Below are 16034 nucleotides of genomic sequence, written 5' to 3' on the forward strand. Positions count from 1 at the left end.
GTTTATGTGTGCAAGTATGCTTGATTCTGTGAACATGAAAGATGTTGACCAGGCATTAATGTTAATTATCTTAGAAAAAAAAGTAAGCTCCCCCCTGGGGGAAGAAAAAAGTATTTTTTATGGTGTTGGTGTTGAAGCAGCATTGTTAAACAACTCGTCGTATAAAACTGTGTGTACTTACAGAGTCTAAACATGCATAGTTATCAATGAAGTAGGACCACTGGCTTCCACACCACCAGGGGGCACTGTTCACACTGCAGTCTGTCTCCATGCTGCTCCCTGGAATTGCACAGTAGGACACCCCTGCATGAAACGATGGTCGTTGAAAATTAGCGTGCTTGTCTCCAGGAATTATTTATGTAATCATAAGGATATTTTTACAGTAGTGAATAGGAAATACATTTTTTCCCATAGCAGTATATTTTATGATTAGAGACAGCCAATGGTCCAAAGCAAAAAGAACACCAGATCAGGATGTTGGAAACCTGAGTTTTGAGTTTGGACTAAGTAGTCTGATCTTTCTGAGCTTTATTTTACTTATCTGATAAATGGAGATCTTACTTAACCTTACTACTTCTCAGAGCTGTTGGATGATCAAATGAGATATAATGGGAATTAAAACACTTTAATAGATGAGACATTTAAACATTGGGATTATATTCCCTGATCTAGATAGTGAACCTTTTAGAATAGGCTCTGTGACTAATTGACCTAACAGTCTCTTGCTCAATAAACATGTGCTAAATGTTAGACTCCCTAAGGACTATTTATTTATATGTAAAGTGACTGGATTTTTTTCAAGGTAAGATATAAGTGCTTTGCAAATAAATATTACAGAGACATCCTTATAAGTATATTTTCCTACTACTTAAAAATATGACACTTGGAGACTATATCTTGGGGTTTTTGTTACCAGATTGATGAGGTCCTGAGACAGGAAGACAAAGCTGAAGCGATGTCTGGCCATATTGATCAATTTCTGATAGCCACGTTCATGCAACTAAGACTCATCTACAATACACATATGGCCGATGAGAAATTGGAGAAAGATGAGATCATCAAGCTGTATAGCTGTATCATTGGCAACATGATTTCGGTAAGGCCACATCTGCAGAACATGAGCTTCCCTTCAGTCTCATCCTGTCTGGGTTCTAAAGCCTGAGTCAGTGTAGTTCCAGCAAGTCCCATGTCACTTACAGGGTTTTACATGTAATTTACTACTTTCACTGGATGTTGGGTGACACTCCAGCTTGCCTTATTGTTCGGGTACAAAATAGAATGCTTACTTATATACTACCTAGAATTCTGCTTCCTGCCAGTGTCTTCATCAGGCATGGTAGGCCCTGGCTGCATTGTCACAGATAACTTCTCACACTAAAAGTACTTTTATAACAGGAAGGAAGGAAGCACTCCAGTTAATTTTGGCTATTTCTGGAGGTTTGAGGGAGTCTGATGATTTTTTTTTCTCCAAATACTCTGAAAAAAATTTTTTTTTTAAGATTTTATTTATTTGAGAGAGAAGAGCACAAGGGGGAGGGCGGGCAGGGGCAGAGAGAGAAGAAGAAGCATGTTCCCCACTGAGCAAGAAGCCTGATGCAGGAGCTCAATACCAGGACCCCAGGATCATGACCTGAGCCGAAGTCAGACGCTTAACCATCTAAGCCACCCAGGTGCCCCTGAAGTTTTTAAAATACATAATTTTTTGCTAGAATGTGCCACCCACCTATGTTAGTGAACATATCTTCCTTGCTCTGTACACTGGGTTCCATACCACTTTAACACAAGTATGATTGGATAGCTGTTTCAGATAGAGAGCCTTGCCCGGGAGGCCTCCACAGGGGTACTGAAAGACCTGATGCATGGCCTCATCACCTTAATGCTGGACTCTCGGATTGAAGATCTAGAGGAAGGACAACAGGTGATCCGCTCTGTGAACCTCTTGGTGGTGAAGGTGCTGGAGAAGTCAGACCAGACCAATATCCTGAGGTATAACTATAATCTCACCATTAGAGCTTGGAACAACCTCTTTTGTCTACCCATGGAAACCAAAGTCACTAGACCAATTAGAACTTTAGGTTTGCCTAGTTAAGTTGATTTATTACTCTTCCCTTCCTCATGAACCAAAAAAGTGTTCCAACCTGAGATAGCAGTTAAAACTAGTAACAACTCAGTAAGCCAGCCAGCATAGTGAGTTTTCTAGAATAGGACTGTAGTGTTTGTTGGTTACCTCGCCATTTCATGTACACTTCAGGTGCATTTCTTTCTTAGCGACCAGTGACAGTGAAAAGTAGAGTAAGGAGCTTTCCCATTTGCCATGTGGTAACAGGAAGCTTAAAAGACTGGTTTATTTTCTTCACAGCTGAATATCAGGCAATCAGAGATGGTCCTGATCCATGTGCTCTCACTTTATTAGGTGGATACAGAATATTTACACTTGGCCTTTCAATTACTGATTTTAATTGGAATGCATGTTTGAAACTTATTAATGCTGTTGTATTGGGATGTCTTTTCTAGTGCCCTACTTGTTTTGCTCCAAGACAGCCTGCTAGCAACAGCCAGTTCTCCCAAATTCTCAGAGCTTGTAATGAAGGTAAAGTGCAAATAATTTGATCTCTTTTCTGTCAAAGATGCAATACTTTGTTAAAGTATGGGGAAAGAGGGATTGAAAGTAAGACGTAGAGTTAAATCAACCAAGGCACAACTGAAAAATATACTTGGTCTCCAGTTTACACCCCAAGCTCAAGCCTGAACAGTTCTTGGCCTCAAACAGTTAAAAGGGAAAGACAACTGTCCTTAAAAGCAAAAGACAATTAGTTTCATGAGACAAATTTTATTCCTTTTTTTGGGAAATAGATATGAATAGCCCTCTTTGATAGAAGACCCCGGATGAACATTTCAGTACCGCTATAATATTGTTATTACACTGTAATAGAGTTTGTCTCCTTGGAGTAGATTTGGTTAAGCTGTATGAACTACTCTACTTTCAGGTCCCACACCCAGTTCTCCATATCTTCTCACCATTTAAGGCCCATCTCCAGGTAGTGGGAGGGAGGTGTGGGGATGATTACATGGATGGCTTGTCACACACTAACCAGTGACATGCTTGGAGTGAAATTGTTCATGTTTTAGCAGCTGAACTCAAAAGACATGGTGATGTTCCACACTTATTTCTCTGACTGCCTTTCAGAAGTGACCCCAGAGCCTAGGGCAGGTGAATGGTGACAGGAATTATCTTTATTCTTTAGCCACTCTTGCTAACTTTTGTTTCTTTTTTCAATAGTGTCTCTGGAGAATGGTTCGACTCTTGCCTGATACCATCAACAGCATTAATCTGGACAGAATTCTTCTGGACATACACATTTTCATGAAAGTCTTCCCCAAAGAGAAACTGAAGCAATGCAAAAGTGAATTTCCCATAAGGACCCTAAAGACACTGCTGCACACATTATGCAAATTAAAAGGGCCCAAGGTAAGTGAGAACAGCAGCTGGTCCCTGAGAGAGCTTAAGGAGAACTACATGGATATGGCATCACCGTCATCTGAATCTGCATGTGTCTCCCTCAGATCCTAGACCACCTAACAATGATTGACAACAAGAACGAGTCTGAGCTGGAGGCCCACCTCTGCCGGATGATGAAGCACAGCATGGACCAGACAGGGAGCAAGTCTGATAAGGAAACAGAAAAGGGAGCATCTCGAATAGTAAGTGTCCTGACTGAGGGTGGTGATCTTGTCAGAGGCATAAGCACTAAAGCCCACCCTCTCAGGGTCTAAGGTGAAGGCTCGGGGATGGGCCAGTCGCTCTCCTGCTGCTGTGTTGTGACCATTTCCACCTTGAGGTTTTCAAATATGAACTAGTTATAATGGTGTGGTTACCACACAACCAAAGGTTGTCAGGTAAATCCACTGTGAGCTCTACTTAAGAAGAAAGGGGCCAGGTCCTTTCTCGCTAATTTAGTTGAAAACCTTCGACTGGAGGCATTTAGTGACCAGAATGTTAGGGTTTTTTGCTGCAGACACGGGTGCTGTTACCACAGGAACATTCCAGTAAGTCTGGATTTTGAGACCTCTTCAGTTCTTACCCAGTTGTGGGTTCCTGATTAATAACTCAAGTCTAGCCAGTCCTTTGTGTCTTTTAACCACAGGATGAAAAATCATCAAAGGCCAAAGTGAATGATTTCTTAGCTGAGATTTTTAAGAAGATTGGCTCTAAAGAAAACACTAAAGAGGTGAGAGGGGAAGGGGCAAGCCAAGCAGGCATCTGCTTAAGGGAGAAGGGTCACCGACTAATGTCTCCCCGCTCTTCCTTTTTCTTGGTAACCAGGGCCTAGCAGAGTTGTACGAATATAAGAAGAAATATTCAGATGCTGACATTGAACCATTTCTGAAAAATTCCTCCCAGTTCTTCCAGAGTTATGTTGAGAGAGGCCTTCGGGTGATTGAGATGGAGAGGGAGGGCAAAGGCCGCATTCCCGCATCTACAGGTATGGCTTCCTCCAGTGGCTACAGGAAGGAGCTCAAAATAGCTCCCAGCTCTGGAACTAGAGGTTTTGATTGGTTTAAATTTATACCTATGCTCCTCGGTACTTGCTGGTCACCAGTGGTGTTTACGTTGCTGCAACAGTGGCCAACTCTGTCACCTGACTTGACCCATTGCCAGTGTTTGACAAGGGCAGTGCGCCTTATCCTTGAAACCACTTCTGCCCTGTGCTTCCGGTTGTCCCTGTTCTCTTGGTTTCTTCCTACCTGGCCTTCCTGGCCTCTTCCTACTTGGCCTCTCTGATTCTTCCTCTCCCTGAACTCTTACTGTTGGCGTTCCACAGGCTTCAATCTGCAACCATTCCTCCAAAACCTGCTCCGTTAGCATTCTTCTCCATCTCAGATGATGGCACCTCCGTTGCTTAGACCCAAAGCCTTTCTTTCAGTCATGTCTTCCCCTCAGTCAGGAAATCTTTTGGCTCTGCCTGCAAACCATGTGCAGAATCCTCACACACTTCTCATGACCTTCACTGCCACTTCCTTGGCATGAGTATCATCATCTCTCACCTGGTTTGTGGCACTGTTCTCCTGCTTCTACTGTGTCTTCCCATAATTCTTTCCATTCATAGCATCAAAACAATGCTCCTCCAACATTTTCCAAAGGCTCTATATAAGCAAAAGCAAAAGGCCTTACAGAGGCCTACAAGGGCCTACATCATAAGGCCCCTTGACCCCTCGAGAGCTACATCTCCTGCCACTCGCTCTGACTCCTGTTCCACTCCAGCCCCCACTGGCCTCCTTGCTGTTTTGGAACATACCAGGCACGCACCTGCTTGGGGCCTTTGCAACAGCTGTTTCTTACATGTAGAATGCTCTTCCCCAAGATAGCCTTGTAACTAGTCCTTTCTTCCTTCAGATCTTTGTTCAAACACCAGTCTCAGACCTTTCTTAAAATTTGCATCCTACCCCCCAACCCCTTGATCAAACATATGGTATATCCATATGTAGCATGCCATCCATATGTAGAAATTCTGCTCATTACACCTCAAGGAAAAGACTCTTAAATCTTGAAGAAGCATAATTTCAGGTGTTAAAAACAAAAGAAAAATAAGAACACAACTGAAGTTTCAGCCTAGCAAGATACATGGTGAGAGGGAACCTGATTAGAATCTGAAAACAACAAAGAAGCACGGTTTTATAGGCAAACAAATTCAAGACGGTAAGAGTGGGAATTTCAGGGACTCCCAAAAGAACTAAATGTAGGACGTGAGAGCTCTACTCTGGATGGTGACAGGGGTCTTTTTTTCTGGTTTTAAAGTTTTTTGGTTTTGTTTTTAATTTACTTATGAGAGGCAGAGACACGGGCAGAGGGAAAACAGGTTCCCCACAAGGAGCTTGATGCGAGACTGGATCCCGGACCCTGAGATCACGCCCTGAGCTGAAGGCAGACGCTCAACCGCTGAGCCACTCAGACATCCCAGAGGTCTTTCTTTTGGTTTAAGGCTCTTGACAGCTTCTTTCTTTCTTTTCTTTCTTTTCTTTCTCTTTCTTTCTCTTTCTTTCTTTTTCTTTTCTTTCTTTCTTTCTTTCTTTTCTTTCTTTTCTTTCTTTCTTTCTTTCTTTCTTTCTTTCTTTCTTTCTTTCTTCCTTTCTTTCCTTTCTTTCTTTCTTTTCTTTCTTTTCTTTCTTTTCTTTCTTTTCTTTCTTATTTGAGCAAGATACAGCAAAAAAAAAAAAAAAAAGATACAGCATGAGCAGGGTGGGAGACAGAAAACTAAGCTCCCCCCTGAGCAGGGAGCCCAATGTGGGGCTTGATCCCAGGACTCCGGGATCATGACCTGAGCCGAAGGCAGACATTTAACCAATTGAGCCACCCAAGTGCCCCAATAGCTGTTTTCTAAAATTGACATCTCCAGGGTCTGCTGTTTGTCTCTAGCTCCTGTGAGCAGTAATTTGCAGACACTGACTTTTTCACTATAGGGGAGTAATGTTTCACTTTAACATTAGGATGAGCAGGATCCCTGGGTGGCTCAGCGGTTTAGCGCCTGCCTTAGGCCCAGGGCGTGATCCTAGAGACCCAGGATCGAGTCCCACATCAGGCTCCCTTCATGGAGCCTGCTTCTCCCTCTGCCTGTGTCTCTGCCTCTCTCTGTGTGTGTCTTTCATGAATAAATAAAATAAATTAAAAAAAAAAAAAAAAAAAAAGGATGAGCTTTCATTCCTGTCATTCAGGAGTACCTGTTGAATGCCTGCTGTGTGCCAGGCAGCAAACAGACAAAAACCTCTGCTGGTAAATAAAATCTTAAAAAGGGATCCCTGGGTGGCTCAGTGGTTTAGCGCCTGCCTTTAGGCCAGGGCGCGATCCTGGGGTCCCGGGATCAAGTCCCGTGTCAGGCTCCTTGCATGGAGCCTGCTTCTCCCTCCTCCTGTGTCTCTGCCTCTCTCCCTCTCTCTGTGTCTATCACGAATAAATAAATAAATGAATTTTTTTAAAAAAATGGGGCTCCTGGGTGGCTCAGTCGGTTAAGCCTCTGCCTTTGGCTCAGATCATGATCTCAGGGTCCTGGGATCGAGGCCGTATCTGGCTCCCTGTTCAGTAGGGAGTCTGCTGCTCCCTCTGCCTCTGTCCCCACTTGTGCTCACTGTTCTCTCTTGTGCCCTCTCTCAAATAAGTAAAATCTTTAAAAAGCAAACAAACCAAAAACTCTGCTAGAATTTAAAGTCCACAAGGGCAGAGATAGACACGAACAGTTCACCTAACAACTGCTGTACTGCATGGCATGTTAGAGGAGGTAAGCGGACATACATGGTTTGCTTGATCGAGGTAGGGGCCCCTTTTCTCACTTCTGCAGCCCTTTCTGGTGACATCCGACATTTGACTGATACTTTGGGCCTAAATAGGACATTTGCAGCACAAGTGTGTGACCCCACTGATTGTGGAGTGGTTGCGTGTGGAGAGTATTCAGACACCCATCACTACTGTCTCTCACTCCCTTTCTCATTCATGGACACCTGGTCAGAGTATCCTCCATATGTTTACATTAAGGATTTCTTTTTTCCTGTAGAGTATCCTGCTGCTCTTCGGTTTACCATAAGGCAGTTTTTCTTCCCAAGATCTTACCTTTTTGGCTTATATAATGCGTTTTGATACTAATTTGGGTGTTTAAAATGCCTATGTTTTGTAATTGTTCCTTCTCAAAATTTCAAGAACTGGTGGATGGATTTTTCTGGTTCTTCCCCTCTGCTGCCAGAATCTTGTTCTCCATGCTGGGAGTGACCTGTGAGCCCGTTCCTGTCCCTCTCTTTTATGTTTGTTGGACACCTGCATTTCTGCGTCTTCCCCATGAACACACTGTGGCCTTGAGCTCCTTGCTGTCTTCCCTGGTTTTGAATAAGCACTTCCCTCTGTGTATCACCTGGTCCAAACCTAGTCTAATTGTTGCCAGCATGTAAAGTCCTGAGCTTCTTCAGCTGGACACCGTAGCATAGGCTTTTGGATTCCCCAGGTCAGTGGCAGGATGACAGAGTACAACCCCCCCTCCCCCACGCCGCACATATCCAGGGTGTAGACAGGCGGCCCAGCCTATATTCTGCTCTTCTCTGTTGTCTCTTCAAGTTCTCACTCAGCTTGTCTTGGGTATTTCAGAGCCCCTTTTACCACCAACTCCAGAGGAACTCCTGTGGCTTCTTTAGTCCTTACAGTGGTGATATCCAAGCCCCCAGATCTTTCCCTGTGGTGGCAGGTTAACTGGGCAGTCTAGAAGGGGACGTGTGTACATTTGAGTGTCCTTTCCACATTTCATCTCTAGGCATCTCCCCTCAGACGGAGGTCTCGTGTATGCCCGCTCCCACAAGCACAGTGTCCTCCATAGGTAACACCAATGGAGAGGAGGTGGGACCGTCCGTCTACCTGGAGAGGCTCAAAATCCTCCGACAGCGATGTGGTCTGGATAATACGAAGGTAGGCCTCGGTCCTTTGGGTGGGTCAAGGCCAGGCCGACCCCTGCTGCTCCCGAGCTTCAGACCGACCCACTTTGCCAACTGTGTCCTTCTCTCCACAGCAGGACGAGCGGCCCCCGCTGACCTCTCTGCTCTCCAAACCAGCAGTCCCCCCCGTCGCCTCTTCCACGGACATGCTGCACAGCAAACTCTCTCAGCTCCGGGAGTCCCGGGAGCAGCACCAGCACTCAGACCTGGATTCTAACCAGACTCACTCTTCAGGAAGTGTGACCACATCCTCGTCCTCCACAGCCAACATTGATGACTTGAAAAAGAGACTGGAGAGAATAAAGAGCAGCCGCAAGTGAAGTGGCCCCGGCCCCGTGCCCCGCAGCTCCAGCTCACTCAACTCGGGGTCCTCCTGGTCACCGGGGCTCGGCGGGCCTGGCACACAGACTGCCTGGATGTGCCCACCGCGGGCCTCCCACGCGCTCCGCTGCTCCGCCAGCGTCCTGCCTCTGGAAGACTGTCTGTGTCGTAGTTTAGTGTACAGACTTGTAAACAGCTGCCCTCCGCTCAGCTCCGACTAGTCTCCGTAGCCTTGGTCTTTTATTTCTAACTGCTCATTTGTAAAGTTGTCCTGATCTTTCCTAGCTTTTAACTATTAGAAACTCTTGACTAGTTTTCCTTTTGAGTCTGTGATCTCTTCTCCCTGTAGCCCTGAAGGGTCACTGTATTCTGTATGAATGCATGGCATGATACAACTAATTTAAGAGTCTTTTATAAATAAAGTTTGCATTAACTAGAACAGTCTCCCAAGATGCTCCTGCCTGGGCAGCTCTGTCATCTGTCCTTGGGACTGGCCAGCCAGCAGCCAAACATGAGTAAGTCCTGCTTAAGGAGCACCGCCTTGTATGGGCGCACAGACTTGTGCTTCTACCCTGAGTAGGAGTGATGCCCTGTTCCTGCCTTCCGCTTGCAGCTTCCGGAGGGTTCTGGTCATGACTTCCTCCCATCAGCCCCATGGCTCCAGGGGCTCCCAGGCTTCCTGCCGCCTTGCATGTGACCTGGGGCCCGGGCCAGGCAGCAGTGCCTTCCACACAGACACTGGACTTGGGGGCTCTGACTGAAGGAGGATGGGGGTGCTCAGGAGCTCCCCGCCTGGTTTGGGGGCCTGAGTTGAGACCCATTGTTGCTTCCCGCTCAGGCTGAGTGAGGACCAGAAAGTGAACAGAGGAGTCACATCCAGGATAAATCCGCCAGGATCTCCCTCCATAGTCAGAAAAACTCAGGACCAAAAGGCTCTGGATAAAGATGGGCAACCACAAGGGTCAAGGAATTCTTCTAGACTGTCTTACTCAGCTGGCGCTCAAGAAACAAAAGGTTGACAGAAAGTGAATCCCCTGTTGATTCTAGTCATGTTTCTCAGGTGGCCCCTGTGCTGCCTGAAATCACCTCCCCCCCCCCCCCCCCCCCCCCCCCCCCCCCCGTGCCTTTCCTTGAAGCAGGAACGTGGGAGTAGGCATTCTGGGAAGAAGATGGAGGAGTTCATTTAGCTGCTATGCTAGGACAACACGTGTGGAGAGAGTGCCTGGGTCCGGAACTTGCAGTGCTTACAGCTGTGTTGGAGGGAAGCCACCTTGAGAGCCTGCACCCTTGTTTCAAAAGCGGGGCCAGAATATTCTAATTCTTAATCCCTGTGCTTCCCCGCTCTACACTCCCCCCCCCCCCCCCCCCCACTGTGGTTAAAGCTCTGGGCTGCCGAGGTCCTGCAGACGCACTGAATCCCCGGTTTTTACCCTGATTCTTGGCCAGAACCAAGTAACAAGGGCAGAGAACTCAGAGGTCTGATCTCTGTTCCTTGATGTATTGAAAAATGGGAAAAGAAAACAAAGAGGGAGGGAAGTGGGTAAAAGTGTATACTTCCATCCCTTCCCATGTTAACCCATGAAGTTTAAAGATCTTGGTCGAAGATTCAAGGCCAAGAGGTAATCATGGCGGCATCCATGCTCTTCCCCCACCTCACCCCCAAGCTCAGGGATGAGGGTACCTTCAACACAGTCCTCCAGAGAATTATCCAGTGATCAGCATTTCATGCCGGCTGAAACAGTGTGGCACCTGTAGCACTGTGGTGCCTTGCTCCCGAGTCATGAAGGTACCTAACAGAAATGGCAGGAGGCCGAGGTGCAGCTGGAAATGGGGGGGGAGGGAGCCCTGGAAGGGCAGCAGTGTGTCAGAGCCGCACCCCCTCAGCCAGTAGCAACCTCGAAGGATGCGCTGACGGGGCAGCTTTAGGTTCTGTGACTCTTAGGACTTTTATATTTGTCCCTACCCTTTATGAATCCACTTATGCATACCCTCTAGGTCCCATTTCTTAGCAGTTACAGACCTGAGCAACTGGCTTCTCAATGGAAGTAGAAATTCCAGGAAGCAACAGCTGCACCAGCATGCCATCTGTAGGCGCCAGAGGAGGGAAGTAGGAATGCTGCCATGCCAGGCAGTAGTGAGAATAAAAGCAGCGGTGACTTATGGGCAGCTTACCAGGTATTGGGCGTTTTGCCAAGTACATTATGTGAATTACCTAATTTAATCCTCAAGACCTTATTAGATAAAGAATGTCCTTCTGTACATCTTATATGTAAGGAAACAGGCTCGAGGTGGTCAGCTGACTTGTCCCTTTTACAGTTGTAGCCAGGATACGAACCTAGGCAGTCTGACACCGGGCCACATGCCTAACCACCATATCCCACATACTCCCAGATGAAGGCACTTAAAGTACTCCTTTTTGGAGGCATTAAGTCTGATGTCATTTTAATGACATGCAGAAGGATGTAGGCACTAAAGAAACGTACCTACTTCTCCCTTGTTGCTCTGGCCTTCCACTACCTCTTCTGGGGTCCTGGGACGAGTGCCGTACCGCCCCCACAGCTGAGCAAGTGAAAGCACAGGCTTCAGTGTCTTCTGTGTTTCAAGTCCAACTTTAACCCTTCTCAGCTATGTGAACTCGGACAGGATGCTTCTAGTCTATTTCCTCACCTACCTCTTATGGGCATTAAATGAGGTATCCCACCAAGGCCCTGAGTCTGGAGCATTTTCAGTGCTGAGCCCCTCAGGCCACCACCTCCCTGCCACCTGCCCCTCTCACCCCCCACATCCCCACCCCACCCCATTCTAGGAGTGGTGGCCTCCCTAAGTCCTGTTTATCCGGTCACGCTGGCTCACTCTGAGCTGCCCACGAATAGCACTGGGAGCATGGAGGCTTGTTGACAGACACTTTTATTGAGAACTATATCGTTTTAGGAACACACCACAAAAATAAATCTTCCACTGGATTGGTTTCTGTGATTTTTGCAGTGAGGAGCCTAGAATGTGAGCAGCCTCCTAACCTCCAGACTTCTCAATGACTTTCTGTATCCATTTCTTCAGGCGGAACACGTGTGTGTAGAAGCCATATTTTCCATCCCTGTCACAGCCTTCACCCCAGGAGACGATGCCCATTTGATACCAGCGGTTGTTAAAGGGGCTCTGAGGAAGAAATATGGGGTTTCCAAGAGGGTGAGTCCAAGGCATGAACTTAAGTCCAGTACCCGGTTGGGCAACTATTTCTGAGAACACTTCCTCCTTACTCAGCCCCACCCCCGGAAGATCTTCCCACCAGTTCCTGGCCTTTAGCAGCACTTACCTTCATGACAAATGGTCCCCCACTGTCGCCTTCACAAGCATCCCCTCGTTTCCCTTCATTGGGTTTATAACCTTGAGAGAGAACAGTGTACTTAGGGGCAGAGCTCATGCTCCCGCCACTCCCCGTGAAGAGACCTAGCTGGAGAGTGTCCACTTGACCCTCCTTGGCTCTCATTTCCTTACCCCACACAGCCAATCCTTTAGCACAACCTCAACTCTGTCTTCAACAGACCTCCCAACTCACCCACTTCTCACCTCTTCCACCCCTAGTCACATCACACGTACCTCTCCCCTGAACTAGCTTCCCAAATTCTACTTCTGCCCACCTACAATCCATTGGCTGCCCAACAGGCAGAAGGACTTTAAAAAAAAATACATTAGATCTACAGGTGGTTGAGGATAACGGCAGTTGCCTTTATCCAAAATACAGGCAGTTGGCAGAGGATAAAGGCAGTTGCCTTTATCCCCACATACCCTCCATAAATATAGGAAAATTTGAACAACAGAAGCTACACACACACAATCACTGGAATACGGAGAACACCCAAACTGCAAATCAGTATATTTAATTGTGCATCTAATATTAACATAGATGTGGAAATGAGGCAATAAAAATACCTACTAGGGCAGCCTGGGTGGAACGGCAGTTTAGTGCTGCCTGCAGCTCAGGGTGTGATCCTGGAGACCCAGGATCGAGTCCCACATCAGGCTCCTTGCATGAAGCCTGCTTCTCCCTCTGCCTGTGTTTCTGCCTCTGTGTGTGTGTGTGTGTGTGTGTGTGTGTGTGTGTCATGAATAAATAAATAAAATATTTAAAAATAAATAAATTAATTAATTAATTAAAAATACCTACTAGACAAAAGAAGTGAGTGCAATTGAATTGGAATCTTTTAAATAACCCCAGATCTGCAAAATAAATGACAACTAAATAGATCTATACCAAAATACCATAGGAAACCAAAAAAGAAGACTAAAAAACACTTCAGCTAATAAAAATTCTCCCCCAAAATACCACCGTGAAACAGAAGAAAACTCTAACTGCATTAAATTTCCCCAAGCCAACTTGTAGGATGTAACAAAAACACCTTGAATCAGAAATCCAAAAATTAAAAATAAATGGACAATAGGAAGAAATGCAAAGTAGAAAGGGATTGAAATGGAATTCAGACCAAAGAACTCTGAATCTCTCAAAAAGAAAAAACCATGGAACAAAACTAATATAATCCAAGAAAATTTCACAGAAATAAAATAAGGTTGAAGGTATATGTTGAAAGGAGCCACACTGGGTAGCTGACAAAACACCTGAAACACCCCATTCTGAGACATATCCTAATAAAACTTCAAAGACGAAGGAAAACACTCTCAAGGCCTCCAAGCAAAAAAGACCAAATACAAGTTCCAAAGAATTACACAAGCATCTGGTTTTTTTAAAAAAGATCTTATCCAGCAGAGAGAGAGAGAGCACAAGTAGGCAAAAGGACTGGGATCCCTGGGTGGCGCAGCGGTTTGGCGCCTGCCTTTGGCCCAGGGCGCGATCCTGGAGACCCACATCAGGCTCCCGGTGCATGGAGCCTGCTTCTCCTTCTGCCTATGTCTCTGCCTCTCTCTCTCTCTCTCTCTCTGTGACTATCATAATTAAATTTAAAAAAAAAAAAAAAAAAAAAAAAAAGGACAGAGGGAGCCAGAGAGGGAGAAGTAGGCTCCCCACTGAGCAGGGAGCCTGATGGGCTGGATCCCAGGACCCTGGGTTCATGACCTGAGCCGAAGACAGATGCTTAACCAGCTGAGCCACCCAGGCACCTCTCAGCATCTGATTTTTCAAAAAGAACATACAAAGTAAGCAACAACAAAGCTATTTTTTTTTTTAAGGAAGGAAAATTTAAGCCACGGATTCTATATGCAGCCAAGCACAGCTTAAGGTTTCAAGACTACAGAACAACAATTGTAAACACATGAAAACTCATGAAATTCTACACCCATAGAATGCTTTGTTGAAGCATCTACTAAATGACAAGCTTCATCCAACCAAGAAATGAATGCTGCAGCAAAAGGACTGATTGTGCTGACAAGTAGGGAAAAATGCATCTAAAAATATCAAAGAAGATCTTGAAAAAGTAAACTCCCTGACTGATGTATAGCCAATAGGTGGGAGTTAACAAGTAAAAGGTCATGTAAGAAAAGAAGGAACTAAGGGCATTTAAAAGAGATAGAAGCTCAAAGGAAATCATTAGAACAAAAATGCAAAATGTCCCAAATATATATATTCAAAAACACAAAGAAAAGATCACATAGGGAAAAAGAGCAAATGAAACATAATACATGTAATAATAACAAAATCATATGAATATTAATTCAGTCACATCAATAAATATAAATGGGTTTAACTCACCTATTAAAAGAGAAAAAGATTTTTAGTTTGACTCTCAAAAAGCAAGACCCAACTATGCTGCATAGAAGAGACAAAACAAAGTGATGCCTAGAGGCTAAAGGGATGGATGAAGGTATACTAGGTTAATGGAAACAAAAAACAGCAGAGACAGTGATCCTGAAACTGAAAAGAATTTAAAGTATACTTTTAATGCTAAAAGCCGCAGTTCACAATAAATAAATAAGAGTCATGAATATCTGCACTAAACAGCACAGCAACCACATTTATAAATCAAGGAGACAAATACATTAGTAGAATTTAACACAAACTCAGTATAAGATCAAGTGAACTGAAAATAAATGAGGATATAAATGACCTAAACGGTGCAGTGGGGGCGGGGGCGGGGGGGAACACCTGGCTGTTTCAGTCAGTGGAGCCTGCGACTCTTGATCTCGGAGTTGTGAGCTCAAGCCCCATGTTGGATATAGAAACTACTTAAAATAGGGCAGTCCTGGTGGCTCAGCAGTTTAGTGCCACCTTTGGCCCAGGGTGTGATCCTGGAGACCCAAGATCAAGTCCCATATCAGGCTCCCTGTATGGAGCCTGCTTGTGTCTCTGCCCCTCTCTCTGTCTCTCATGAATAAATAAATAAAATCTTTTTTAAAAATTACTTAAAACATTTAAAGATAGATAAATAAAAATAAATAACCTAAATAACAAGTGATAAGGTTCTTTTTTCTTTTTGTACTTTATGGATATATATCAAACACTACACATGGATAATAGAGACCATACCTACACACCTCTAGTACATAGGCAACAGTCACAAAAAATGATCGAACAGCTCTCTTTTTTTAAAACATTTTTAAAGTTAATAGAGTGAGAAAGACTGAGAGCACGAGAGGGGCAGAGGGAGAGGGAGCAGCAGACTCCCTGCTGAGCAGGGACCTGATCCCAGCACCCTGAGATCATGACCTGAGCCGAAGGCAGACACTTAACCAACTGAACCCCCAGTGCCCTGACCAGCTCTCTTTCAAAAAAAAAAAAAAATCAATTCCATAAAGTAGAAATATTACAAACCATACTCTTGGAGCATAGTGCAGCAAAACTCAATTACTACCAAAATCAAAATATAAGACCCTCCCATCTAGAAATTTAAAAACCTATTAAGCAACTGTTGGGTGAAAGGATTCAAAATGAAATTACAGAATTTCTAAAAAAATAATGATAATGAAAACACTGCATATTGTTCTCTCTGAACAGAGGAAAATGCATAGCCCTACTCAAAAATTAAAGAAAATAACCAAACTCTCAGCTCATAAAGCTAGAAAGAGAACAGCAAAGTAAAACAAAAGAAAGCATAAAGAAGAAAAAACTTTTCAAGATAAAAGCAGAAATTTAATGAAGTACAGAAATGAAAAGCAACAGGCCTAGCTAAAAAGTCAAATTCCTAGGTATCTTGATTGGTTTTGGAACCACAAACTAATTACTCTAGGAACATGAATATATAAAAAAGGTGCTAAGGAGGAAAAAAATAATAATATATTGTAGTATGCTAGAAAGATAC

General features: G+C 44.7%; 2 protein-coding genes across 7 annotated transcripts in view; one reads left to right on the forward strand and one right to left on the reverse strand.

Annotated features, from left to right (window-relative positions):
• The window catches only part of CKAP5 (cytoskeleton associated protein 5), a 105032-nt gene extending 95806 nt beyond the window's left edge, over window positions 1-9226 (forward strand). For 3 of the 6 annotated variants that reach the window (XM_041722595.1, XM_041722596.1, XM_041722594.1), the window contains exons 36-44: window positions 917-1096; window positions 1799-1986; window positions 2515-2590; window positions 3281-3469; window positions 3565-3702; window positions 4146-4229; window positions 4325-4484; window positions 8289-8440; window positions 8541-9226. In XM_041722595.1, the coding sequence (XP_041578529.1) occupies window positions 917-1096; window positions 1799-1986; window positions 2515-2590; window positions 3281-3469; window positions 3565-3702; window positions 4146-4229; window positions 4325-4484; window positions 8289-8440; window positions 8541-8786 (1413 nt within the window). In that variant the 3' untranslated portion in view covers window positions 8787-9226. The remainder of the gene's footprint in view (window positions 1-916; window positions 1097-1798; window positions 1987-2514; window positions 2591-3280; window positions 3470-3564; window positions 3703-4145; window positions 4230-4324; window positions 4485-8288; window positions 8441-8540) is intronic. The other 3 variants (XM_041722597.1, XM_041722598.1, XM_041722599.1) reach the window with 3 other exon arrangements.
• Window positions 9227-11676: 2450 nt separating this feature from the next.
• Window positions 11677-16034, reverse strand: part of F2 (coagulation factor II, thrombin) — a 17122-nt gene continuing 12764 nt past the window's right edge. Inside the window, exons 13-14 of the mRNA XM_041722114.1 lie at window positions 12101-12171; window positions 11677-11943 (exon numbers count right to left, since the gene is read on the reverse strand). Of these exons, the coding sequence (XP_041578048.1) occupies window positions 11800-11943; window positions 12101-12171 (215 nt within the window). The 3' untranslated portion in view covers window positions 11677-11799. The remainder of the gene's footprint in view (window positions 11944-12100; window positions 12172-16034) is intronic.

The sequence above is a fragment of the Vulpes lagopus genome, chromosome 11 (genome assembly GCF_018345385.1).
Source record: "Vulpes lagopus strain Blue_001 chromosome 11, ASM1834538v1, whole genome shotgun sequence".
Lineage (NCBI taxonomy): Eukaryota > Metazoa > Chordata > Mammalia > Carnivora > Canidae > Vulpes > Vulpes lagopus.